Source organism: Eubalaena glacialis, chromosome 2 (assembly GCF_028564815.1).
Source record: "Eubalaena glacialis isolate mEubGla1 chromosome 2, mEubGla1.1.hap2.+ XY, whole genome shotgun sequence".
Lineage (NCBI taxonomy): Eukaryota > Metazoa > Chordata > Mammalia > Artiodactyla > Balaenidae > Eubalaena > Eubalaena glacialis.
The window spans coordinates 190,275,547-190,302,579 of record NC_083717.1 but is presented as its reverse complement, the minus strand read 5'-3'; the positions used below and the strand labels follow the sequence as shown (position 1 = coordinate 190,302,579).

General features: G+C 49.0%; 1 protein-coding gene across 1 annotated transcript in view; it reads right to left on the bottom strand.

Annotated features, from left to right (window-relative positions):
* Positions 1-26,816, bottom strand: part of LOC133085706 (cholesterol 24-hydroxylase) — a 32,603-nt gene extending 5,787 nt beyond the window's left edge. The window contains exons 1-10 of the mRNA XM_061182896.1: positions 26,695-26,816; positions 20,045-20,125; positions 19,370-19,451; positions 12,949-13,022; positions 12,388-12,474; positions 6,973-7,111; positions 6,159-6,269; positions 4,424-4,574; positions 4,184-4,246; positions 2,034-2,106 (exon numbers count right to left, since the gene is read on the bottom strand). Coding sequence (XP_061038879.1) covers positions 2,034-2,106; positions 4,184-4,246; positions 4,424-4,574; positions 6,159-6,269; positions 6,973-7,111; positions 12,388-12,474; positions 12,949-13,022; positions 19,370-19,451; positions 20,045-20,125; positions 26,695-26,816 — 983 coding nt within the window. The remainder of the gene's footprint in view (positions 1-2,033; positions 2,107-4,183; positions 4,247-4,423; positions 4,575-6,158; positions 6,270-6,972; positions 7,112-12,387; positions 12,475-12,948; positions 13,023-19,369; positions 19,452-20,044; positions 20,126-26,694) is intronic.
* Between the last annotated feature and the right edge of the window lie 217 nt (positions 26,817-27,033).

The window sequence follows — 27,033 nt, the reverse complement described above, 5'->3', positions numbered from 1 at the left end:
GACCACTTTCCGCCCATGATGGGGGCTTTTGTCAAAAGACAGAAAATAACAAGTGCTGGTGAGGATGTGGAGAAATCGGAGCCCTTGTGCACTGCTGGTGGGGATGTAAAGTGGTGCAGCTGCTATGGAAAACGGTATGGAGGCTCCTCAAAAAGTTAAACACAGAATTACCATGTGATGCAGCAATCCCACTTCTGGGTAGATGGGTCTCAAATAGATATTTACACACCGACGTTCACAGCAGCACTATTCGCAATAGCCAAAAGGTGGAAGCAACCCAAGTGTCCACTGATGGATGAATGGATAAACAAGATGTGGTCCATACATACAAGGGAATATCACTCAGACTCAAAAGGGAAGGGCGTCCTGCCACTTGCTGCCACACGGATGAACCTTGAGGACATTATGCTGAGTGAAACAAGCCAAACAAAAAGGACAAATACACTATGATTCCACTCATATGAGGTCCCGAGAGGAGTCGGATTTCTGGAGACAGGAAGTCGAATGGTGGTTGCCAGGGGCTGGAGGAAGGGAGGCAGGGAGTGAGGAGTTTTAGTGTTTAACGGGGACAGTTTCCGTTTGGGATGCTGAAGTGTTCTGGGGATGGATGGTGGTGAAGGATGGTGGTGATGGATCCACAACAGTGTGAATGTACTTAATGCCACTGAACCGTACACTTGAAAATGGTTTAAATGGTAAATTTTATTATATATATGATATTATATATGATATATATATGATATACATATATACACATAGACACAATATTAAAAAAAAAGAACTTGGGAAGAGGTTGCAAAAATGTGGGGCAATGCTGTGATAATATACATGGCAAAATTCAGTAATTAATCATGAACTGTCACTGAGTGGATGGGGGCACCACAGGTGGATTTATTATTATAATTATAATCATTATTTTAACTTTTCTGCTTTTTTCCAAATTTTTAATAAATACTATTATGTATTTTTAAACACCAATAAGCTACAGTTGACCCTTGCACAACACAGGAGTTAGGGGCACCGACCCTCCGCACAGTCAAAAATCCGAGTATAACTTTACAGTTGGCCCTCCGTGTCCGTGGCTCCACATCCACGGATTCAACCAACTGCGGATCGTGTGGTGCTGTAGCAGGTATTTCGTGGAAAAAATCCATGTGTAAGTGGACCCGCATGGTTCAAACCCTTGTCGTTCAAGGGTCAACGGTGTTATATTCTCAGGCAATCGTTCAGTCTGCCCTTTCCTGCTGGTGATGACAACCGTTGCTCTGATGGACCCTTCCCCATGTCCACGGAGGTCCCACCCCCAAGCCTGTCGGCGGCATTTGCAGAGCGCTCTTACATTTAGCTCAGCCCATCTGTGCAACCGTCCTTGAGGGACACTGTTTGTATTTAAGGAAACCAATGGCCCAGCTCAAATGCCACCTCCCCAGCGATGCCCTCCTTTGTCTTGCCAGGTGCAGACAAGCGCTCCCTCAGCACTTTGCTTGGAATTCTGTTCAGTCCTCAGTGCCAGCCCCTGGCCAGGCCCTGAGTACTCAGGGAGTATCTTGGGAGGGAAAGAGCCACGTCCCTGCCCTCTTGGAGCTTCTGGTTTCATGACTGAAATAGACTCAAAGCAAACAGTCCCAGGAGAAAACGCATCTGTGAGCTGGGAGGAGGCTAGGAGGGGAAACAGAGTGGATGCTTCAGGGGTCTAAGAAGGCTTCTGAGGAGGGGGAAGAGGAAGGGGGAGGAGGAGGAGGGGGAGGAGAAAGTGGGAAGGGAAGAGGGAGGGGAAGGAGGAGGGGGAGGGGGAGGGGAAGGGGAAGAAGAAGGGGGAGGAGGAGGAGTGGGAATTCTCCAGGAGAAAAGCAGGAAGAGGAGCTTCTAGAAGTAGGAACAGCACGTGCAAAGACCCTGGGGTGAAGGGAAGCAGGACACATTGGAGGGGGCTCAGCCATGGGAGATGGGAGCAGGTGGTCCTCTAGGAACAAGACATCAGATAAACCCCTTCATCAACGTCAAGGGGAGCCCCCCATCTCCCCTCTTCGTACCTCGCCAAGATCTCCGGCTGGCGCGACAGCTCCATCACCGTGAATGCCAGGTGATTGGCAGAGGTCTCGTGACCTGCAGGAAAAGAGGAGAGCGGAGGCTCCACGAGGCCTATGGGGCTGCTGCTGGCCCAGCCTGCCTGGCCTCTGAGACCCCAAGCCCCTGGTGGTAGTTCAAGCCCTCACTTCTCTCCCTTGGCTGAGCCAGACGTACAGATACGAGGGAGACACCTGTCCACCTCCGCATTCCTGGTGCCGCCTATGTTGTCAAAGAAATGGCCTTCGCCCCATGCATCCGTGTCTCACATCCTAAAAGCCCCTTGCTCCAACCATCCTTGTGCCTTGCCTGGCCTGGAGGGATATTCGTCCCCATTTTGCAGAAGAGAAAGCTGAGGCTGAGAGGAATGTGTCCCTCTTAGGTCACACAGCAGGAGGAACAGAGCTAGGACCCAAATCAAGCAAAGCTTTCAAGCCCAAAGCCCATGAAGCTGCGGGCACCAGCCCCTGAGGTCTGGAGAGGGTGCATCTCCTGTCACGGGGACCGACTTCCCAGGCGGAGAGGGCGGATTCTGGGTTCTGGCAGGATCTGGTCAAGTTGATAGCATCAACCCCACCCCCACCCCAGATGGCCAGGGAGGGAACCGAGTTGCACCACTTTCCTCTAAAGGGGTAGGGGGCTTAACAGGTGGCAACCACTGCCAGCCAGGGGGCCCCAGGGGCTGCTCGAATGCAAGAGAAGGGCCTACACCTTCCAGCAAGTAGGTGCTGGGAAGGAGGTCCAGCTGCTTCCAGGGCTGGAATGTGGGCAAGTCACGGCCAGGGGACCCCACAGGGGAGGCCGGGGAGGGGAATCAGAAGTGGCCGGAAGTCCCAGCCTGGCCCTGGCTCTGCATTGCCAGCAGTGACTCAGTTTCCTCAAAGGACAATGGGAGGAGAGACACAGCTGTCCTCTCCCCGGCCCCTTGTGGTAGGGGCACAGGGCTCGCAGTGGGCTGCGAGGAGGACATGAGGGGAGTTATCAAACCCCCACTGGAAGGCTGGATGGACATCCCATTTTACAGATGAGGAAACTGAGGCCCAGGCTACAGAGCCGGCCTATGGAAGAACCACATCCAGGACTCGGGCCCCTGGCTCACAGCATGAAGACCAGCCAGCCTTCATTCAGCAAGCACTTTATCATGCGTGGAGGACGGTGCCCTGAAGTCCTGCTCCGGTCCCACTGCTCCAGGTCTCCCTGGCTATCTGTGAATGTGACCCCCCCCCGCAGCTGGAGGGCCCTCTTCCACGCCATCCACATGGCAGCCCCCCTCCCCCTTCGTGACCCTCTCGCAGGGGAGGCAGGCTTCCTCCTCTGACAATCCACTGCCCAGCAAGGCAATTCTGTCTGTCTGTCCACCTCCACCATCAGACTATGAAGTATCCCTCATCTTGTTCATCTCTGTCTTCCCTGTGCCTGGTCTTCGTTCATTTCATCTGATCTTTATGGGTACCTACGGCATTGGGCCCTGGGAATACACAGGTGAGCAAAACAACATAACCCCTGGCTCACCGAGCATGCAATCTGCTGGGGGAGACAGACCTTATCGAATTACACCAGTAAACATACGACTTAACACTGTGAGATGTGTGGGCAGAGAGGAGCTCTGGGCGCCATGGAGAGCTTCTAACTGGGGCCTGATGAGTCTGGGCAATCCCTGAGGGCTTCCGCGAGGAAGAGACACCTAAGGGATTGCTGAAGGGTGAGGGGAAGTCTTCCAGGTGAAGGACAACGCTCAAGAAATATTTGATGAGCAAATGAATAAAGTTGCTCAGCACATCTTCTGGTGCTAGTCTACGGAAGGCCTCCGCATACATTTTGAGTGAGGCAGAGCCTTGAATTCAAGTGGCCAACCTCTCCTGAGCCCAAAAAGGCAGCTTCACAAATCCTCACAATCGCCAGCTCCAGAACCAGGTGGGAGGCCACCAAGAGAGCCTCCTGGGTCTCGCCAAGCTAAGAGAGAGGGCATCTGCTCCCCTCACCCCAGCCCCCCAGTTCCACAGCAGAACTCTGCTCAGACTGTCTAAGAAGATCTGTGAGCCAGGGTCTAAGCCTTCCACGGTCCCCTTCACTCCTGCAAAGCTCTGAACCTTTGGTAGCTGCTGAAACTACAAACCGGCAATGAAGAAGGTGACGAAGTTGTCCAGCAGAATCTCGTCGTCCTGGGCCCCCTCTTCAGCTGAAAGACAAGGCGAGTCTCAGAGCCCCACGAGTAGATGCCACCTGGGACACTAAGAATCCTGCTCTCCTCCCCACTCCCCGCTCCCCTAGAGCCAGACAGAACCAGCTGGAGTCAACTGATGGGGGGCACCCCTGCTGCCTGGCCCTCCCAAGGCCTTCGAGGGAACCCTGGCACCTTTGAGAATCTGTGTGAGGATGTCAGCAGGCACGTCCTCCCCCCTCTGCAGGGCCTCCCGGCGGCGCTGGACCCAGTCCTTGCCAACCTGACGCAGGAAACGCACGCTCTCCCGGACCTCGCGAAGCTGCTTCCACTTCCCCGGCATAAACTGAATGAGAGTTCCAGCTCAGCGTGGTGGACTGGATACACACTTTCCCTCTCCCCTGTCCCCCCAACTCCAAAATGACTTCAGAAATCCACAGCGGCATCGGCAAGCTGGGAGGGTGGAAGAATGTGAGAACATTCTAGAAAAGATCAAGTAGCCAGGAGACTTTATCAGAATGGTGGGCTATGGGGAATTCTCTGGCGGTCCAGTGGTTAGGGCACTTTCACTGCCGGGGCCCTGGGTTCGATCCCTGGTCTGGCAACTAAGATGCCGCAAGCCATGTGGCCTAAGCCCAAGCACTGGCTTCCCCTTCCTGCCCCAAATCCCTAGAAATGATGGGAAAGGTGCCTTAAAATATCCACAGAGCACTGGAAAATAAGAAGGGATTCCTGAATGATGGAGGCAATTAGGATCACATCGAAGGAGGAAACTTCAGCCAGAGGGAAGTAGAGTGAAATTAACTGCTGAAAAGGTGGGGTGGCATCAGGGGACTCTAAGCTCAGAGTCTGAAGTCCCAGGGAATAGGAGGGGGCCCTGAGCATCTGTCTGGGAATCAACTCAAGTACTGTAGCCGAGCAGGACTCTATGGGGTCTTCCTAGAACAGACCCCCCCACCCCCATGTCCTCCACCTGCCTCTTGTCTATAGAAAAACCTTAGCCTCCTAGGCCTTCCCCAAGTTCCAAAGAGTGAATTTAATCAGAGAAGGGGTAAAATGCAGAAAGAAAGGAAAACAGTCCAGCAAGACAAAATAATAGTTTAACTATTAAATAAAGTCAAGGATCTTTAGTTCCTCCTCAAGGGCTATAGATAATATTCTGAGCCATGTCCTTTGAGCTGTTTTCCAGATACTGAAGCCCCCACCAGGTGGGATAAGTTAACTGTATGCTGCGCACCAGCACGTAGACCCCAGACCGGTTGGAACCAGAAGGTTGATGATGTTGACTCCCGATTACCTCACCACCAATTAATCAGAAGATTGTCCACAAACTAATCACATACCCACACCCTCCCCACCCCCTCCCCACACCCCCGTCTTTAAAAACCTTTCCCTGAAAGCCTTCAGGGAGTTTGGGCCTTTTAAGCACTAGCTGCCTGGACTCCTTGCTTGGGGCCCTGCAATAAATGTTGCACTTTCCCTCACCACAACCCAGTGTCAATATATTGGCTTTACTGCACGTGGGCAAGCAGACCCAAGTTCGGTTTGGTAACAGTGCCACCTTTCCCCCTTCTTCTTCCTTCATGCCTGGAACAAGGAGGCGATAGCTGGATCTGCAGCAGCCATCTTATAACAATGAGGTGATATGCTAGAGACAGTGGAACAGAAAGACAGAAAAATCCAGGAACATCTGACATTGTGGGGTCATCATTGTCATCCTGCTTCAGGATCATTTCACATGAGAGAAAGATTTACTCCTAATTTACTTAAACCACTTTGATTTTCAGCCTCTACTTTAGGGGATGTATGTAAATCTTAACTAATTTGGAAGTCACTTCAGACATATCAGAACTCAAAACCCATTCTGAAAAAAATCACAGGAGGAAGTTCTCCAGCAAATGAGGACAAGACAAGCTACGATGGCAGGTACCTTTGCCAGAGTGTTTCGGGATGCACTGATGCCCTCCAGGATCAGTTTCACTTTCCGGGACAGAGGCTTCTGGGCACCCAGCAGCATGCTGGTCTCCATCCCAAAAGCTGCCTGGGGGAGAGAGAAGGGCAAGGTCATACGTGGGTGATGGGAGGATTGAAGACCCAGGGCAGAGCCTGGGCTGTTGTGTGCATCAAGTCATCGACTCCTTACAACAACCCATGATAATCCCGAACCTGTGGGATGTGGTAGGATTAAGTGGCACATAGTAGCCACTCAACAAACCTTGGCTTCCTTCCTTGACAAGATGCATTTCCCCTGAAATGCAGCCTTCCTTGTGTGTCTATTTCACACCCAGCTTCCCAGTGAATTGTTGAATGGTGACGACTCTTCACTCACTGTGCCTGAACTCCATCCTTAACCTGGGTTGGGGGTTATCTGGGCCACTGCTGAGACAGCCAGGGTGAAAAGTCAAGCAGTACCCCATGGGGGGTGCTGAGGGGGAGGTAGGCTTGGGCTGGGAGTCAGGCAGACCTGAGATCCAGTCCTAGTCCTGCCACCAACCAGCCAAAGGCCTGTCTCCGCATCTCTTTGTGTCCATTTCTAGAGACTGAGTTAGGTAGCTCCAACCTCACACTGTTGTTTCAAAAGTTCAAGGAGATAAAACAGATGACCCTCCCAGCCCAGAGAAGGGGCGGCTTATATGTGGAGAAGCGGGGGGAGGGGAGGGAAGCAAGCAGGGGAAGAGGGAGGGAAGAAGTGCACTCTGCCCGTGTGGCCCTCCCCACGTCCCACTCAGCCGTCCTCCCATCACCTTGGCCAGGATGTCCATGGTGGTGCAGGTCAGCATATCCTGCATGGACACCGGAGTCTGCCCATCCGCCTTGGCTTCCAGAATCTCCACCAGCTGCTCTGCTTTCTCATTGAATGTTTCCATCAAGCTAACCAAGGAGCTGAGGAAACAGCACAGACATCAGCGGCCACTGGGACCAGCCCAGAGCTGCGGACATCCTGTGCCCCCCTTTCTGAAGGGAGACCAGTGTGCAGAGTGGAGGTGGGGGCCCCTCCCAGCCTTTCTGGTCTCCCCTTAAGACCCAGCTCACAGGTTGGGGCTGCAGTAATCAAACTAAGCCTTGGATTTCACCAGCCCCCTCCACTCAGGATGGCCACTGTCCCTTTACCCTTGTTTTAATGGTTTCATGGGTCCTCTGTTTGCCACTTGGTCCTTCAACTCTGACCCCAAGGAGACAAGGCAATGTAGAAACTCCAGAAGACAGTGGGGAGGAAGGGAAGAAAGGCCTCTGGGGCCTCTTAGAGTCCATGAAGTTTCCCCTCCAACCTCTTGGTCGCACTGCCCACTCTCCTTACCTGCCCTGCCTGGGGCCACCATCTGCAGCCTTTTGTTATCCCATTTCACTCTCTGTCCTTGAGCAATCATAGTGCCCAACCCTACACAGAAATGAGTCCTCTGACCCAGAGCTCCCAACCCACAGCACCCCTGTCCCGGGACAGCTACCCGGCTTGTCTGCCTGGCATACAGCTTAGAAAGAGGTATGGAAGGATGTGCTCCAAACTCACAAAAATGGTATCCCTGAGGGAGTGGAAAGGGGGGAAATTGTCCCTTTGTACATTACATATTTCTGAATTTTTACAAAGAGAAAGTGCTGCTTTTGAAATTAAAAGTCATTTTTAATGTTAGCAATCTGGGTAAAGGGTATAAGGGTGTTTTTTTCTCCTATTCTTATTCTTGAAACTTATCTAGAAATTTGAAATTATTTCCAAATAAGAGGTTTTAAAAAACAGTAAAAAGAGCAAACTGGGGAAGAGAAAAAAAAAGAATAACTTTTTTAATTAGGAAAGACTATCCACTCTTCATTGCCAATCAGCCAGCCCTGCTCTGTCTCCCAGCTCTAGCACAGGCCCCGGCATCTGTCTGGTCACTGCTGCTCCCACACCATGCTGGCTGCATGTCTTGTTCTCTGTGGCCCAGGCATACAATGAAAGCACCACTCGAATCTGGTCCCTTGCCCACCTAAAATGCTTTGAAGCACCCTGTTGTGAGGGAGGGGAAATCCTCACCTGGGCCCAGGAGGCTGTCTGCTCTTGTTCATTCCCGCCTGCAGCGTTGCCTTCCTGTTACAATGACCTGTTATCTTCTCCAAAGCCCAATGCTCCTTCCCTTCTCAGGGCCTTTGCACATGTTGTCCCCTCTGCCTGAGCTGTCTCCCGTCCCACCCTCCATCCCTATGCCTCATAACACCTTAACATCTGCCCTCTCTCCAGGTGGACACCCAAATGCCACATCCTCAGGGAAATGTCTCTTAAGCCTAAGTAGTCCCAATATATGCTCCCATAGTACCCTTGACTTTTTTTTCATAACACTTACATGGTTTGCAAGTATATATTTATTTGCAAGATTCTTTGTAGTTTTCTTTTTTTAAAAAAAATCACATTCAAATTGACTATTTGGATCCCATGCGCTGGTTACCACACCAGTACTGAATCCCTTGCAGCTACTGCAGATACAAAATATCGGACTGGAATGTTAGCGGTACAGTAAAATCCCAACCCCTTGTCTTTTTTTTTTTTTGCATTTTTTAAAACGTCTTTATTGGGGTACAATTGCTTTACAATGGTGTGTTAGTTTCTGCTTTATAACAAAGTGAATCAGCTATACATATACATGTATCCCCATAGCTCCTCCCTCTTGTGTCTCCCTCCCACCCTCCCTATCCCACCCCTCTAGGTGGTCACAAAGCACCGAGCTGATCTCCCCGTGTGATGTGGCTGCTTCCCACTAGCTATCTATTTTACATTTCCTTGTCTTTTATGGAATGATCGGGACCAAGGTTTTTCAGTAAAATTAATATCTAGAAAAGCAGAAACTGGCAGTTCATTCTCACAATTTTATTAGAAGTATATAATGATATTCTCTGTGGATAATGGCTGGAGATGAAACTCACCAGTGGTTCCTATTTTTTTCCTCAGTAGTGAATTCAGATTAACCAAGGGTCACTGACAATTTCATAAACACAGGAATCTCCCAAAGCTTCTTTCATACACCTTTGTGAATTTTGCATTTCCAGTAAAATAGTCATCTCTTAGCTGGCTACCTTATTGTGAAACTAAAAAATAAAGATATGTGGTGATGGTTGCACAACAACGTGAATGTAGTTAATACCACTGAACTGTACACCTAAAATTGGGCAAGATGGTACATTTTATGTTATGTGTATCTTACCACAATTTAAAATTTTTTAAATAAAAATGTGAAAGCACTTAATAAAATGTAAAGTGCAGTTCAAACGTGAGGTTCAGTGTGATGGAGAGGGTCAACAAAAACAATGCTGCTGGTATTTATATCATGAGCACTGTGGGCGGCCATCTGGTTAGAATCTATGTCCTCCGATAACCTCAAAGCTTCCTGAGGGCGGGACCACGTCACCTTGGTTGGCCTTCATAACCCTGGCACTTGGCACAAGTATTCATTAAATAAATGCCTCCTTCTAGTCTATTCCTTTTATCATTCCTGGCAACTTTCCAGTAAGACCAAGACCATTCCATGCATTCATTCTATGGACGTTCCTGGAGGGCTTGTGAAGTGCCTGGTGCCGTGCTGGGTGCAGGGGTCCAGGAACAGGGTGCATCTTCTGCCTTCACGGACCCGAGGTCTAGTGAGGGAGGCAGATTGAATGAGAATCATTGCAGTGGACGTGACAGGAGCCATCATGGAGACATGAACTCAGTCTTGGAAGGTCAGGAAACACCTCCCCAAGCAGTGACATCTTAGCTGGGTATCAAAGGAGTCAGAGGAATTCTCTGGGGTAGCACAGAAGGCAGAGGGAATGGCAGCAACACAGGCAGAGATGCCAGAAAGAGCCCAGTGTTTCCAGAAAGGTGGAGGTGAGAGGGTCCAAATGTTGGAGGGGTCTCAGGGGCAGACTAAGGGGGAGTGAGGTCTGACCTTCATCTTTCAGATCATAGGGAGCCACTGAAGGCTTCAGGACAGAGGAGAGATGTGGTCAGATCTGAGTTTCAGCAAGATCTCTCCAGGGCGGTGAGGTGGATGCATTGGAGGAGGGAGACAGCAGGCGGGGAGGCCAGGGAGGAGGCTGTGATGAAAGTCTAGGTGAAAATGTTTATATGGTTGTCCACAGACTACATACAAAACAGTAACTTCACAGTGGAAAAGCCTGGAGGCTCCCTTAACCAAGGGAGCAGTTAACATCTCCAACAATGAGACAGATCAACACATGCTTCCAGATAACAATGCCCTAAGGAGGATACAACATTACTCCTGGGCCATTCCCGCCAAAAAAGGCACAACCTGAGTGTAATTGAACAGAAATAGCAGACAAACAAAACTGAAGGATGTTCTATGAAATTGGCCTGTAATCTTAAGGTCAAGAAATTTAAGGAAAGACTAAAAACTGTTCTAGAATGAAGGAGGCTAAAGAGATACGGTAACTGGGACTTCCCTGGTAGCGCAGTGGTTAAGAATCCACCTGCCAATGCAGGGGACGTGGGTTCGAGCCCTAGTCTGGGAAGATCCCACATGTCAGGGAGCAACTAAGCCCGTGGGCCACAACTACTGAGCCTGTGCTCTAGAGCCAATAGGCCACAACTACTGAGCCCACGTGCCACAACTACTGAAGCCCATGTGCTTAGAGCCCGTGCTCTGCAGAAAGAGAAGCCACCGCAATGAGAAGCCCGCGCACCGCAGCGAAGATTAGCCCCCGCTCGCCGCAACTAGAGAAAGCCTGCGCGCAGCAACGAAGACCCAATGCAGCCAAAAATAAATGAATTAATTTAATTAAACTACTTAAAATTTTAAAAAATAAAATAAAGAGATACGGTAACTAAACGTGACACATGGACCTGGACTGGATCCTAGACAAGAAAAAAAAGAGCTGTCATTACACAAGCGACAAAATTTGAATATGGATTATGGATTAGATAACAGTATTGGATGAATGTTAAATGTCCTCATTTTGATAACTGAACTGCAGTCATGTAAAAGAATGTCCATATTCGTAGGAAATACACACAGAAGCATTTAAGGGAAGAGATTACAATGTCTCCAACTTACTCTCAAATAATTTAAAAAACATGCACTATACAAAAATGTATATACATACACACACAGAGAGAAAATTATAAATATATTTGTATATACACATAAAGAAGAAATGACAAAACATATGGTGATTTAAACGATAATCAATAAGTGGATCTGGGTAAAAGATATACAGAAGTCCCTTAGACTATTCTGACAATTTTTCTGTAAATTTGAAATTATATCAAAATAAAAGATTATCTTCCTCAAAATGTTAAACATAGAATTACCATATGATCCAGCAATCCCATTACTATATACCCAAGAGAAATATATCCACCCAAAAATGTTCATAGCAGCATTATTCGTAATAGCCAAAAAGTAAATACAACTTAAATGTCCATCAACTGATGAATGGATAAATAAAATGTGGTATGTTCATACAACGGAATCTTATTTGGTAATAAAAAGGAATGAAGTTCTGATACATGCTATAATGTGGATGAGCCTTGAAAATACTATGCTAAGTGAAATAAACCAGGCATAAAAGAAATGTTGTATGATTCCATTTATAAGAAATGTATAGAATATGAAAATCCATAGAGACAGAAATTAAATTAGTGGTTGTCAGAAGCTGCAGGCATTGACAGGAAATAAGGAGTGACTGATTTGGGGGTTGATGAAAATGTTTTAAAATCAACCGTGGTGATGGTTGTACACGTTTGTGAATATACTGAAAACCATTGAATTGTACCTGTAAATGGGTGAATTGTATAGTATTTGAATTATATCTCATGAAAACAGCTATTTTAAAAATAAAATGTTACCAAAAAATGAAAACTATAATAAATGAAAAAGCCCAGACAAGGAGTGATGAGGTCTGAGCCAAGGGAGTTGCTGGGGGACAGGGACCCCACACCTCCAGGCATCGTGGTCATTCAGCTCCTGACGTTCACAAACTACTTGGGGGCCTCTCAGACTCCCACCCCGCTGGCTGTCTTGCTCTCTCTTTGACCAGTTATGCCGTGTCCTTCCTCTCTCCCTTCAGCCTGGGTGAAGGTGAAGCCCCTTCCAATGAAGACTCGCCCTTGCCAAGCCCACCCAGGCTGGCAGCCCAGCACCGCCTCTGAGCAACCAGCCATGACCCCAGGGCCTGTCTGCGGCCACACTCACCTCCGGCTGAAGGCCAGGTCCATGACCCTCCGCTGTTTGTGCCAGCGTTCATAGTCACATTCGGACACCAAGCCTTGGCCAAACAGCCTGCGGAAGAGACAAACGCTTGATGTGAGAAACGGGGTGAAGGAATGAGAACTGACTGCCTGACGGGGTCCGGTCACCTTTTGGGGTGATGAAAATGTTCTAGAACCAGACAATGGTGATGGTTGCACGACACGGTGAATGTAACAATGCCACTGAATTGTAATTCCAATGCAGTTAAAACGGTGAATTTTATGTGATGTGAATTTTACCATAATACATACATACATACATAAGGGTGATTGTGGGCCCCAACCTCAGTGACCCCTGCATTCCCACCTGCCATCTGGAGGGGAAAGGACGAGAAGGAAGGTGCTGGTGACAAGAGTGGTGACCACCACGGATGGCCCCTGTTGCGCGCTCGGCAGCCAGGGTATTGGGACTTAATGCTACATCCAACACTCTGGACCCTGTGGACCCTCCACTTGCAGCCAGAGGCTCTCCTGGCCTCGCCCCAGACCCCTCCTCGCGTCTTACCTCTCACCAAACACAGTCTGGATCGCGTGGTACATCTTGGAGTCCTTGTTGTACTTGGTTGACATCAGGAACTTCTAAACATCCCCAAAAAAACAACATGAGCTTGTGCACCCACGAGAGGCTGCAGAGGAGTCAGCAGTTTTCTTGTCTCTTATGAAACACACCTCCAAATAATCACCCTGAGCTGAGTGCCAGCTACGGTGTGAACGCTCATATGAGTGATCTCACCTACTCCCTCCGGAAGTCCTGTCTTTCAGAGATGAGGAAAGCGGGGCACAGAGGGGTGAAGTGATTTTTTCCTGTGGTCACACAGCTGGGGACTGATGCAGGGTGGCTTCCTCACTCCAATGCCCACACTCAGGAGCCCACACCACACCACCTTCCAAAGTGGCGACAACAAGAAAAGACCTGGGCTGCTCTGAAACCAGAGTGGGGAAGGGGAGAAGCCTGCTGGGAGGGCTTCTAGGACACAGGAGAGACACTCAGCACAGATTCAGTGTTGTTAGTGCTAACCCAGCCGTGGAAGTCAAGGAAGGCTTCCTGGAGGAAGGGTCCACTTCCTCACCAAGAGCAGGAGGGTAGCAACAGTAACATTAGCTAGCAGCTCTTGAGGCAGCACAGCCCAGGGGTTGACAGCTCAGGCTGTGGGTTCCACTGGCTTAAATCTGAATCTGGCTCAAATATTTCACTCCACCACTTGCCAACTCTATGACCCTGGGTGAGTTACTCACCTCCTCTGCCCCTGTTTCCTTATTTTACAAGATGGGATTCGGGAGAGTACCTGCCTGGTAGGGTTGCTGTGAAGAGAAAATTGTTTCTACGTGAAAAGTGCAGAGAATGGCACCTGGCACACAGCAGGTGCTCCATGAGTGCCAAATGCACACCAGCGTCCTAGAGTTCATTTAATGCCCAATCAACCCTAAGACGTGGGTGGTATTTTTATGCTCATCGTACATCTAGGTGAAAAACGGAAGTTTAAAACTGACCCAGGGTCACCACATCGTAAACGGTGGACATAGGATTTGAATCCAGGCAATTTGCTGTGGGGACGAGGGGAGAGAAGGCTGTGATCCAGGCAGGAGAACCCCGGTCACATGACGCAGTCAGGCAGAGGAGTGGAGGTGTGGAGGCGGTGGAGGGGCAGCAACAGGGGGGCTGGAGAGGCTGCCGGGCCAGACCCCAGAAGCTTGCCCTGTGGGACACTTGGCTTTACCCTGTGGGCACTGGGATGCAGTAAGGTGACATCTCTGCTATCCATTAAACCCAGGGGCTGCTGGTGACTATGGACTTAGCTCCTGGGAATCTAAGCCAAATTTTCAGCTCAAAGGAAACACCAGAAATGTTGACGTCAGGCCACAAGCCACATCCCGGGGACCCCACCCCTACCCAAAAACTGCCATTTGTAAACCAAGTTCTGTCACTATCCTACTCCTGCTGGTTTCCTCTTCTGCAAAAAGACCTTGGCAGTAAAGGCCCACCTCCCAGGCCCTACTCAAATACCTCTGAGTAGTCCAAGGTCTGTGCCAGCCCTTCCCAACCTGAACTGAGGAGCCCCCCGAGGCAGAACAGCCTCAGCACAGTCTCTGACCAGGGTCCCCACAGCCTGCTGTCCCTGGAACTACAGCTCCTTTGTTTGGCCCAGTGAGCTGGGCTCTGGGACATGAGGGATGCACAGGGAACCCCCAGCATCTTGCTGCCTTCTCCTGTTGCCCATTCTGACAGTGCACTTCTGCCCATGGAGGAGTAACTGCTAGGCACTTTCCCTCCGGCCATAAACAGCCAGAAAAATAAGCAAAAAGTATGCAGTGTCTGCTTTTGGACACTGGACAATGGGCAGTGAACCATGACAGAAGGAAAAGGGGGGAAAAAAAAAAAAGACAAGAGCCCTACAATATAGGATCACTCCAGCTTTCTGCCCAGAGGCAATTTTAGGACAAAGGTACTTAAAGAATAAACTCAAATACAGCCCAGCAGGCTTTCCAAATTGATAGGACAGAGGTCAGAGTCCAGGCAAGCCAGAAAAGCCTAGAATTTGTAGGGCAGAGGACTCAAGAGGAAGGAGCTATGCATAGAAGGAGGTCCTGTGCAGAAATCTGCACAGGGATCCCCTGTATCTTTGTATAACTACCAATTTGGGCATGTGTAGAGTGAAACTCCACAAGACCAGGTAAAAAACTTCTGGGAAAAGGAGAGTTACTGGGTAACTATAGGCTAAACAATTCTCAGAGCTCAAACAAGCTATGAATTGTTCAAGTTCCCATTGGCCACAGTTAAACGTCAGACACAAGGCCTTTATTAGAGTCCTCAGAAGGGTCACTCCTTAGTAGTGGGGCTAAATTAGCTCTAGAGTAAAAGCCTACACTTGATCAACCCTCAAAAGCCTTAAAGCAACCTGGAGAGGATCAAAGTGATCTGCCAGAATGAAGTCCAGCACTCTTTAAAGGAATAAAACAAAACTGAGCACTCAGCAATGTACAAGTCACAATGTCCATTGTGCAACATAAAATCACTAGACATGCCAAAGAGCAGGAAAATCTGACCTATAACCAAGCCTAGAAATAATGGAGATGACGGAATTCACAGACAAGAACTTTAACACATTTATTACAATTTTACCAATATGTTCAAGGAACCCACATATCCAAGAAGTTCAAAGAATCCTACATAGAATTAACACAAAGAAAAGCACACCAAGGTGGATCATAATCAAATTTCTGAGACCAGTGATAAAGAGAAAATCTTAAAAGTAAACAGAGATGAAGTGATATAATATTATTTGAAGATAGACTGATATAAGTTAAAGATTATCCTATGAATCCTAGGACAACCACAAAGAGAGAGAAAGAGGCTAATAAGACAATAGTGGATATAAAATGGAATACTAAAACATAATCTAAAAGACGGGAAAGGAGGAAAAGGGAACAAAAAACACGTGGATCAAATAGAAAACAAATAACAGCATGGTATATTTAAACTTAACCATATCAATAATTACATTAAATGTAAATGACCTAAGCACTCCAATTAAAAGGCAGAGATTTTCAGATTGAGTGCAACAGCAAAACTCCACTATATGCTATCTATAAGAAACCCACTTGAAATACAAAATTCCAGCTAGGTTAAAAGTAAAAGGATAGGGCTTCCCTAGTGGTGCAGTGGTTAAGAGTCCACCTGCCAATTCAGGGGATGCGGGTTTGAGCCCTGGTCCGGGAGGATCCCACATGCCACGGAGCAACTAAGCAACTAAGTAGTTGTGTGCCACAACTACTGAGCCTGCGCTCTAGAGCCCACGAGCCACAACTACTGAGCCTGCATGCCACAACTACTGAAGCCCGCATGCCTAGAGCCTGTGCTCCACAACAAGAGAAGCCACCGCAATGAGAAGCACACACACCTCAATGAAGAGTAACCTCCACTCGCCACAACTAGAGAAAACCCACATGCAGCAACAAAGATCCAGCACAGCCAAAAATAAATAAATGAAATAAATTTTAAAAAATAAATAATAATCATAATAAAAAGTAAAAGGATAGAGGGAATTCCCTGGCAGTCCAGTGGTTAGGACTCTGCACTTCCACTGCAGGGGGCATGGGTTCGATTCCTGGTCGGGGAACTAACATGCTGCATGCCACACGGCATGGCCAAAAAGAAAGGAAAAGGATAGAAAAAGATATGCCATGAAACACTAAACATAAGACAGCTGGAGTGGCTATATTAATACCAAACAAAATATACTTCAGGAAGTGGAATACTACCAAGGAAAAAGGGGAAATTTCTAAAGATAAAGGGATCAATTCATCACAAAGATATAACTTTGCTTAATGTGTACACACCTGGTAACTAAACTTCAAAGTACATGAATCAAAATTGATAGAACTGAGAGTAAAAATAGACAATTCCATGATGGGGTTAGAGAGTTTAACACTCCTCTCTCAGTAGAGAGTAATTTACTTTCTGCATGCTAGAACATATAGAAAGTAAATTAGTAATGATTTAGAAGATTCAAACAACACTATCAACGAACTTCACCTAATTGACATTTCTAAAACACTCCAACAATTACAGAACATATATTTTTTTAAGTGCTCACAAATGTTCACAAATATAGACCATATACTAGGCCATACAACAAGCTTCAATTAATTTTAAAGGATTGAAATCATGAAGAACATTTTCTCTGACCTTACAGAATTAAATTAGAAATCAATAAAAGAAAAATATCTGGAAAATCTTACAATACTTAGAAATTGAATAACACACATTTAAATAATCCATGGTTCAAAAAAGTAATCACAAGGGAATTAAGAAATTATTTTAAACTGAATGAAAATAAAAGCACAACATGTTGAAATGTCTGGTATATTTGTGCTAAAGTAGGGCTTACAGGGAAATGTAAAGCTTTAAATGCCTATATTAGAAAGGAAACAAAATCTAAAATCAATTTTCTAAGCTACCACCTTAAAAAATTAGAACAAGAACAAACTGAAAGTGAGTAGAGGAAGGAAATAAAAAAGAGCAGAAATCAATAAAATAGGAAACAAACAATGGAGAAAACCAATAAAACCAAAGGTGGGTCTTTGAAAAGACGAATATGATTGAAAAACCTCTTGCCAGCTTGTTCAATAAGATAAAAGAAAACCCAAATTACTATTCTCAGGAATGAAAGAGGGGACATTTCCAGAGATCCAGTAGACATGATAAAGATAATAAATAAATATTGTGGACAACTTTATATCAGTAATTTCAACAATTTAGGAGAAATTCCTTGAAAGATGCAAAACTCAAGAAAAACTAGAAAATCTTAATAGCCATATATCAACTTTAAAAATTGATTGCATAATTTAAAGGAAACAAAAACACTTCCCTCAAAGAAAATGCCAAGCCCAGATGGCTTCACTGGTAAATTCTATCAAACATTAAAGGAAGAAATAACACTACTCCTATACAAACTCTTTCAGAAAACAGAGGAGAGGGAACATTTCCCAACTCATCTTATGAGGTCTATTAACCTGATCCCAAAGCCAGGGATCAAGAGAAGAAAAAATATAGAAACAAAAATTCTTAACAAAAGATGAGCAAATTGTATCCGTGTATCCAGGAACAAATTGTATCATGACCAGGAAGTGCTGATTTAACACTTAAATGCTAAGCAATGTAATTCATCATATTAATATATATCTGTCAAGTTCTTATCTCATTGAGCATCATGAAGGTCTTGTGTATGGTTTTTGGTAGCATGCTTTAAAAAGTCTTAAGGCATGTGTCTGTATTTGCAATGAAACTTTTTAAAAATAAAATGACTTTTAACATCCTGTTAGAGACACCATGGTCATTCAACTTGTCTTGTGATCTAGACCCCAAGTTGTATTTTATCCAACTTAGTGTCACCACAGCCACTGTCTAAGCAGAGCATCACCCCCACACATCAGCTCAGTATCCACCGTGAGAATAACAGTACAGTCATGTATTGAGCACTTGCTGTGTGCCATGCATGTGCTAGATGGTTCACACACATTATTTCAGTTCCATTCTTTTTTTAATTTTATTTTATTGGGGTATAGTTGTTTTACAATGTTGTATTAGTTTCTACTGTACAGCAAAGTGGAGTTCCCTGTGCTACACAGCAGGTTCTCATTAGTTATCTATTTTATACATGTTAGTGTATATATATGTCAATCCCAATCTCCCAATTCATCAGTTCCATTCTTATAACCACCTGTAAGAGAGGCATCATCCCTATTTTACAGACGAGGAAATTATGGCTCAGAGTGAAACAGTAATTTGTCCAAGGTTCCATAGCCAGTTGGTGGCAGAGCCCAGATTTAAGCCCAGTTCTGCCAACTGGCCATTCTTAGTACTTATATGGCAGACACCATCCTGCACATATTATAGGCCAACTAATGCTGCCTGTCTCTGTTTCCTCACCTCTAAAATGGGGACTAATAAGAGTCCCTACCCCTCTGTGGATTAAATGGGTTAATAATTGTGAAGTACATAGAAAAGTGCACGTTGAAGCATCTTTTGACCCTTTATTTGTTAAATAAATGGATCAATATTTAGTTCCCATCATAGTCTTAAAAAAAGAAAGGGGTTATAATCCCACCTTGCAGATGAAGGAACTTCTAAGAGAGGTGAACTAACCAGACACATGTGCACCAGCTGGGCAAAACTCCCAACCCAGAAGATTCTAACAATAACCCACTGCCCACATCAAACAGCCCTGCTTTTAGGAGCCCCCCCACCCCCACTGCCGAAAAGTGGGTGGTTAGAGGGAAAGATGCTGCTCCCTTCAGGATCCTTGGGAAACCAGCCCAAATGCGTGTGACTCTGGAACGTTTCTCCCACAGTCCCTGGGGTAGAGTTTCATGCACCCATCCCAGGGAAGGGGAGGGCTCCCCTTGGAAACCACTCTGTTTCCTACCTTGACCGACTCGGGGCTCGTGACGATGACGGACGTTTTGTGGAAGACGTTGACCCGCACGACAGGTCCGTACTTCTTAGCCCTGGAAACCAAAGTGATGTGAAGGAGGCTGTCAACTACCAGAGATGTGAATATCATCAGATCAGCCCAGGTTCAGCTGGAGAAACAGGGCATCCCATCCCTGGGGGTGGGGACAGGGGGAGGGTCGGGTCTCAGCAGGGGTCTGGGGCCAAGGTTCTGCCTTGCTGCTGACTCACTGCTGAGTCACATCCCCCACTGCCCTCAGTTTCCAAATCCATGAAATAGGGTTGCTACCGTCCTCCTCTGCTCCAAAAGGTTGCGCTGGGAATCAAGCAATATCATGTCTCTGAAAAGTGTAAAGCACCACCCTAAACAATGACTGTTACCTAGTCACACCCCCACCCAATTTACAGATGAAGAAACTGAGGCTCAGAGAGCTTCTGATGCCTGGTCTAAGGCCACACAGTTGGCAAAAGGCAGAGCTTGCCTTCTGAACCACCGTTGTGTGCCTCAGAGGAGGAACTGATGGGAGTGGGAGTGACCTGGGCTGGGGAGGTGGGTGTGTGCTGGACTGGGGGTTAGGGGATTGGGGGAAGCTGGCTCGTGAGGGGCAGAGACTGGAGTAGGGGCAACAAATGACAAGTTAGGACCCACCAATCCAAAAACATATCTTGGAGCACGCGGCCACAAACCTCATCCTTTTTCCAAAAGTAGGGGAGGTGTCCTAGAAGGAAACTAGAAGAAATGGGAAACATTAAGATGACCGGAAGTCACCATCAAAGAGTGTTCCCTTCCCCACAGGACCTTGTGAAGTTGGCATTATCAGGCCCACTTCACAGATGGGAGGACTGAGGCACGGAGAGGTACAGTCCTGGCTCAGGGTCACCAGGCAAGATGCAAATCCGGGTCTGACTGGCTCCGGAAGTTTTCTTAGAAAGATGGAGAGGGATAAAACCATCTCCCTGGTGCAGAGATTGGGGGCTGGCATGAGGAATAACCTGAGACATTCATGGAACACTTACTAAATGCTGGGCACCATGCTGAGCTTGACCCCATCTGAACTCCCCACACCTCCTGAAGTAGGTCTATTATTAACGTAGTTAATAGGTAGGGCAACCAAGGCTGGGAAGAGGAAGTCACCTGGCCCCAGGTGCGTGGCTGGTACCGGGGTGCCCCACAGTCCTTCTCACCAGGACATAGTTTGGTCATGTTAACTCGGCACTGCGATTACCAGATTGTAAACAAGCCTGTGTGGTGTCACCTTAGGCACATTCCAAGGTACTGGTGACTTCCTGTCTCCTATTTAACTTTATTCCCATCAAGCTCACTTACTACAGCTTCCAGAATGGGCGACAACAAAACTGCAATTGGGGTTTTCTGGGTCATGGCACTTACACTCTCCTGGGAGGAGACAGAGTGAATAAATAAATAAGTAAGTAAATAGGGAGTCAGACAGTGATGGGAGAAAAATCAGACTTGGGGGAGGTAAGGAGAGCTGGGGATGGGTGTAGGAGGATTATTGTAAATAGGCAGGTCAGGGAACATTCCTTTAAGAAGGTGACATGTGAGCTGCAAGAAGTGAGGAACTTGGCCACGTAGGTATCTGGGGGATGAACATTCCAGGCAAAGGGAATCGTAGGTGCAAAGGTCCTGAGGTAGGAGAGTGCTTGGTAAGTTCAAGGAACAGCAGGGAGGCGGTGTGGCTGGAGCAGAGTGCTTGAGGGGAACCTGGTACACGATGAGGTCACCAAGATGGGGGGAAGATCGTGTACGGCCTTGTGGGCTGTTATCCAAACTTTTGCTTTGAGCTTGGTGAAGTGGGGGCTACTGGAGGGTTTTGAGCAGAACAGAGGTGGGATCTGAATTGGGTTTTAAATGAATTGTCCTTGCTGCTGCAGAGCTGAGAGGAAACAGGGCAGGTGGGGGGCAGGGGTAGAAGCAGGGGCACCAGCGAGGGGGCTGTGAGTGGAGATGAGAAGTCAGACTCTGAATGTACGTGAAGGTGGGCGGCGCCAAGGGGACCTGCTGATGGACTGGATGTGGGGTGTGAGACAGGGGTCAGGGATGACCCTGGGGCTTTTGGCCTGGGCTGCTGGAAGGTTGGATGGAGCTGCCACTCACTAAGGTGAGGAGGACTGAGAGGGGGCCTGGTGGGGGCAGCAGACACTGTTGCACCCACCCCCTACCCTTGTCTTTGCAGGTGGAGAGGCTTCCAAATGCCAGAACCCGAGTCTCTGCCCTGTGCTCTCTTGGCTCTGCCTGCAGGGGGAGTAGCCTGGAAATTCCAGCTCAACACCCCCCAGAGCAGCCCTCCATCAGTGACCCCCTCTCCCTCCACCTCATGGTGGGGTGGGGGGAGCCTGTGTTCCACCGGGTCCCAGAGTTCCCCAGGGGGTTGCATCTCAGTTGCCCCCAGAGGTAATTTGCTTTACTGACCTTCTGACCTTCTCTCTCCATCCAATCCCCAACTCCCACCAGGATCACCCCTCCCAAACTACTTACACTTCAATTCTTGTCTCAGGATCGGCTGCTGGGAACCAACCTGAGACAAGTGGATGAAACTGGGAGCCAGCCTTGGAGCTGTTAGGTGTGCGCTGCCCATCTAACACGGAAGGGAAGCAGGCAGGTAGGCACCTGAGGCTGCAGTTCAGGGAAGAGCTCCCAGCTAGAGATGTCAATGCGAGACTCCTCAGCAGAGAAGTGGTGTTGACAGACCGGGTTAGACCACAAGGGGTGGGTGTAGACAGGGGAGAGGCCCCAGGAGTGAGCCACTGTTGGGCAGACAGGCAGTAAAGGGACAACCAGCCAGGAAGACTGAGCAGGAGAAGCAGGGGAGAGAGAGGGGGAAACCTGAGAAGAAAGGCTTCAAGGAGGAGGTAGGGATCCGCCCTGCCCCGAGCAGCGGAGGGGCTGGGCAAGATGGGGACCAAGTGCTGACCATGCGTCTAGCTCACTGGGGCCTTGATCAAGTCCTGTTGGGTGGAGAGGTGGGGGTCAGAGCCTGATGGGCGGTGGATTCAAGAGAGAAGGGAGGGAGGAACAGGGGCCAGAGACAGGCAGGCTTCGGACGGGGGTGTTGCTGTGGGCGTGCAAAGCTGGGATAGTGGGGTGGCAGCTAGAGCGAATGAGGGGGAAGAGGTTTGTTTTACAGCCTATTACATAAAAATAGGAATGATGCAGAAGAGAAGGAAAAGTGATGACGGAGGAGAGGGGGCATTGCTGGAGTCTTGGAGCAGTAGGGGCGGGGGGCGGGCATCCTTGGCCAGGAGCACCGAGGTCCCAGGGGGCAGGGTACGTGGCTCAGGGCAGGCAAGGGGCCTGATGTGGCGGCAGAGCCCTGGAGGGAAGTTGTCTCAGGCTGTTCATTTGTTCATTTGCTCAGGAAAGTAGGAGGCGAGAATAAAGGCTGAGCACGCGCTGGCTGGCGCGGGAGGTGGGGGACTGAGGGGAGAGCGGGCGAGCGGGGCCTGCGCTAGGAAGCTCGGCGGGGCGCCGGGCAGCCACGCCCACTCGAGGTGAGTGGATTTGAACTTACACCGCCCCGCCTGCGGCAAGATGGACCGTGGACATCACACATGACTGGCTGTATTTCCAGAATAATCTAGTACCCATGGTCACTCCCCGAAGCTGCAGGTGTGGAGAGAATATTCTCAGTTTTGGGTCACCTGAGTGAGAACAGAGTCTGGACCCTTCTCACCTTCACAGGCCTGAGAGTCTCCACCCTAAGCACCGGAGTCCAGAGCCACTTGGGGAGGCAGGTGAGTGACACCTCAAGAAGGTCAAGGGCATGGAGTGGCGTGGGGTCCTCACTGCCAGGCAAGAAAGGAGCCTACGACCCGTTCCTTCCTGTTCCTGCAGGGGGTGCTGGGGGAGGCGAAGGCAGGGCCCGAAGACCAGGGGTTAGAAACCATTAGATGCGGGATGATGGAAGGAGGGGATGGTAGACTCCTGGGATGGGGAGGGGCGGACCGAAGCCCACCTGGTGTGCCCCTGGTGGTAGACAGGATATGGCAGAGCAGCCCAGGGAGAGAGGAGAGGGCAAAAATCCCCCTCCCCTGCCTGGTCCCCAGCACGCATAGTTTCCTATAACCCTGTGACTGGCACAGTGGGAACCCGAGGTTTCCTATGGGCAGAGAAAGTTTGGGACAGTACTGGAGCAGAAGTCATCTGGAGAGCCCACTGTGAGGCCACACAGAGGGATGGCGGGAGCCCACGAGATGGCTGAGGGGTGGACCACCCACTAGGAGTGAGGGTGAGGGTGAGGGGCCATGAAAGTGCCTCGTGCCAGAGGGATGGGGTGGTTGAGGGCTCAGCTGGGCACCCCAAGTCCACTGGATGCGCCGCCCAGCAGAGCCAGCCGTGGGTCTCCACCATCACCGAGAACCACCCAGCAACTGTCAAACAGCCCCCAGGCCTGGCAACTCAGCAAGCAGGAGAGGGTGGAGAGAACCAACACGGCCCAGGAGTTTTGCAAAACTTATTACAAAAGAAATAAAAACTTAGAGAGAGACTTTTCATTGTCAAGTTTACATTCATCCCACACTACCAGGAGAGTGGGGGGCGATGAGGAAGCTCAGAGCAGTGACAGAGAAATACAGAAGCTACAAGTGTTTGTGTGGGATCTGAACATGGGGTCTGAGTTTTCAGCTGTTACATGGATCGTTGCAGTAGGATGTTGTTTGTAATAAGCACACAGAAGCAGGGCGCTCAGGGAGGGGCATCTTGCTGGCGACTCTTGCAGAATAAAGAGGATGAAGAGTGGGGTTGTGAGAGCACAGCATCTGCCTCTTGCAGGGCAGAGGGTTCCTTGCCTGCAAGCTGGCAAAGCCCTAAAGCACACTACTGGAGACTCAATACGCATAGATTTCTTGTCAACCATGGTGTTGCCAGTCATGGTTTGGGGATCCAGGCTTTGAATGCCAAAGCATCTGATTTATGCTAAAAAGAGGTTCCAGAACTTTCATTTAGTGCAGTTTTGTATTTGACCACCAACCAATTTTTAATCCAAAATCTTTTTGTATATGCATTGTTCAGTTGACCTCCTTAGAATAAAGAGCCCGACCCCAATTATATTCAGCCTCCTCCCACTCCTCCACCCAGCCACCCACCCACCTGTAGGTCACATGTAGATTTTGTGGTGTAAGACTTGAGGGAGAATTCAGGCATAAAAAGGAAAGATATATGGACACATGCTACTACATGGATGACCCTTGGACACATTCTGCTAAGTGAAAGAAGCCAGACACAAAAGGTCACATATTGTATGAGTCCATTTATATGAAATGTCCAAAACAGGCAAACCTATACACACAGAAGGCAGATTAGTGGTTGTCAGGGGCTATGGGAGTTCCGGGGGCAATGAGGAGTGACAGCTAATGGTTATGGGGTTTCTTTTTGCAGTGATGAAAATGTGCTGGAACTAGCAGTGATGGTTGCATAACTCTGTCACTATATTAAAAAGCACTGTATTGTACATTTTAAAGGGGTAAATGTTATGGCATATATAATTTTATTTTTTTAAATGCAACTAAAAAAATTGATGTGGGGAGAGTAGCCAAGAGGAGCTTGATTTAAGTTCTCTCTTCTTAAGACACAGAGATTGGCTCAGGTCTGCAGTGTTTGAAGCACTTGGGTTTATGAGAAGGTCAAGTCATGAGGAGGCCTGTCAGAATGAGAACAAAACTCATTCAGTTCCAAGCTCTTGATGGCTGATTTGAAAACCTGAAAGGGTGAGAGTGTACCTAACAGAACTGGCAGGAGACTTCCACCATCCACCTTGGATCAGAGTTTATCCAGGGTCTACTGTGCATGGACCAGGTGCTGCTGAGCTAGATGTCAGGGGCACAGCAGTGAACAAGACAGACACAGGCCTAGGGGAGAGACAGACACTTAACAAGAGGTAGCACAAATAGTTACCCAATTACCATTCAGGTGACTTAGAGTTTATAAAATGAACAAAATATATTTTCATGTGGGAGAAGGTAGGGCCTCCCTGAGGAGTTGGCATTTAAGACAAGCCTAGAAGGCTGGGGGAAGAACCATCTAGATGGAGGGGAAGACACAGCTGCGAAGTAAGGGAAAAGGGTGGGAGAGGGCACCTGGGAGGAGAGAGAGCTGGCAGGGAGAACAGTTGCCTCCCTGTGTCCCCAGCTACAGAGATCTTTCCCGAACCCACCAAGCAGGGATTCAGGCTTCAAACGCCAGGGCATCCGGCTTGTGCTGGAGGTGGGTGCCTTCCAGAATGTTGGTGTCCTGAGGTTTTAAAAAGTGTGTCTAATACCCTTGTTTATTCATTCAGTCAACAAATATTTATTGAGCATCTGCAATGTCCCAGGCTCTGGGGATACACAAGTGAACACACAGTATCCCTGCCCTCCCAGGGCTCACATTCTAAAGGGGGAGACAGACAGTCAACAGGTGAACAGACAGTCAACAGGTGAAAAGAAGGTAACTTCAGGGATGATGGCCCCATAAGGAGTTTGGAGCTAGGAGGTGGGTTTTACACAGGGTGGATGGGGAACAGGAAGACCCGGGAGGAGGGATTCAGCCGGGGTGGGTGCATGCAGAAAGAACTGGAGGCAGCAGTGAGCAAGCTAGGGGTTAGAACAGTACAGAGTGGGTTCTGAGAGCTCAGCAGGGGCCTTGCTGGCCCCAGAGTAGACTTAATTTAGAATTAGAGTTAGTTCTAAGTGATGGGAAGCCTTTGGAGCACAGAAATGACGCGTCTGATTTAAGCTTCAGAAAGGTGAGCTTCTGGTGGAGTTGGGGGGAGGTAAGGTGAGTGGGGTGAGGGCCGAGGATGGAATGGAAGTACTAAGGAGAAGACAAAAAGGAGATACCAGGACAGAAATTTTAAAAAAAGAGGGGGGATGTGACCAAAGTACAGTGTATGACAACCCAGGTTGAGTGACCCCATCCAAGTCCCAAAGTTAAGAGCACCCACTTTAGAACCAGGCTGACCTGGGTTTAAATCTAGGCTTACCAACTGTGTGACCTTGGGCAGGTGACTTTGCCTCTGCGCGCCTCAGTCTCCTCGTCTGAACGATGGGGTAACAATAGCGCCTACCTAACAGGGTTGTCGCTGCCATCACGTTTTCGGGGCCCAGCAGAGCGCGGTGGGCGCCGAGCAGCTGCTGCGGCTGTGAGTAATTTGTTACTAAGAATAGTTAGCGCCCCTCTCCCTGCCGCCGTTTCCAAGCGGCCGCGCGCAATGGCAAGGCTGGACCCGATGCCGGCTTGGACGCGGTCCCCCGGCCCCCCATGCGAGAGCCCCATCCAGGCCCCCGCCCCCACCACCCGCTCACCTGGGCCGCGGCGGCCCGGGGATGTGCTCGTAGCGGCTGCGAGCGCGGTGCACGAAGGTGCAGCAGAGGCCGAAGACGACCAGGACGGCGCTGCCTAGCAGCATCAGCAGCCCGGGGCTCATGGCTCCGGGGCAGGCCAGGCCGGGGTCGGGGCCGGGCACGGAGGGGGCGGGAGGCCGCGAGCCGACTCAGCTGTCAGCGCCGCGCGCCGCCTCGGCCCCAGGCCTGGCGCGACCCAGCACCGCCCCCGCCCGTTCGGCTCCGCCCCCTCCGGCTCCGACCCCTCCCAGGAGCTCGGTCCCCGCCAACCACGTCTCCGCCTCCGGCTCCAGCTCTCGG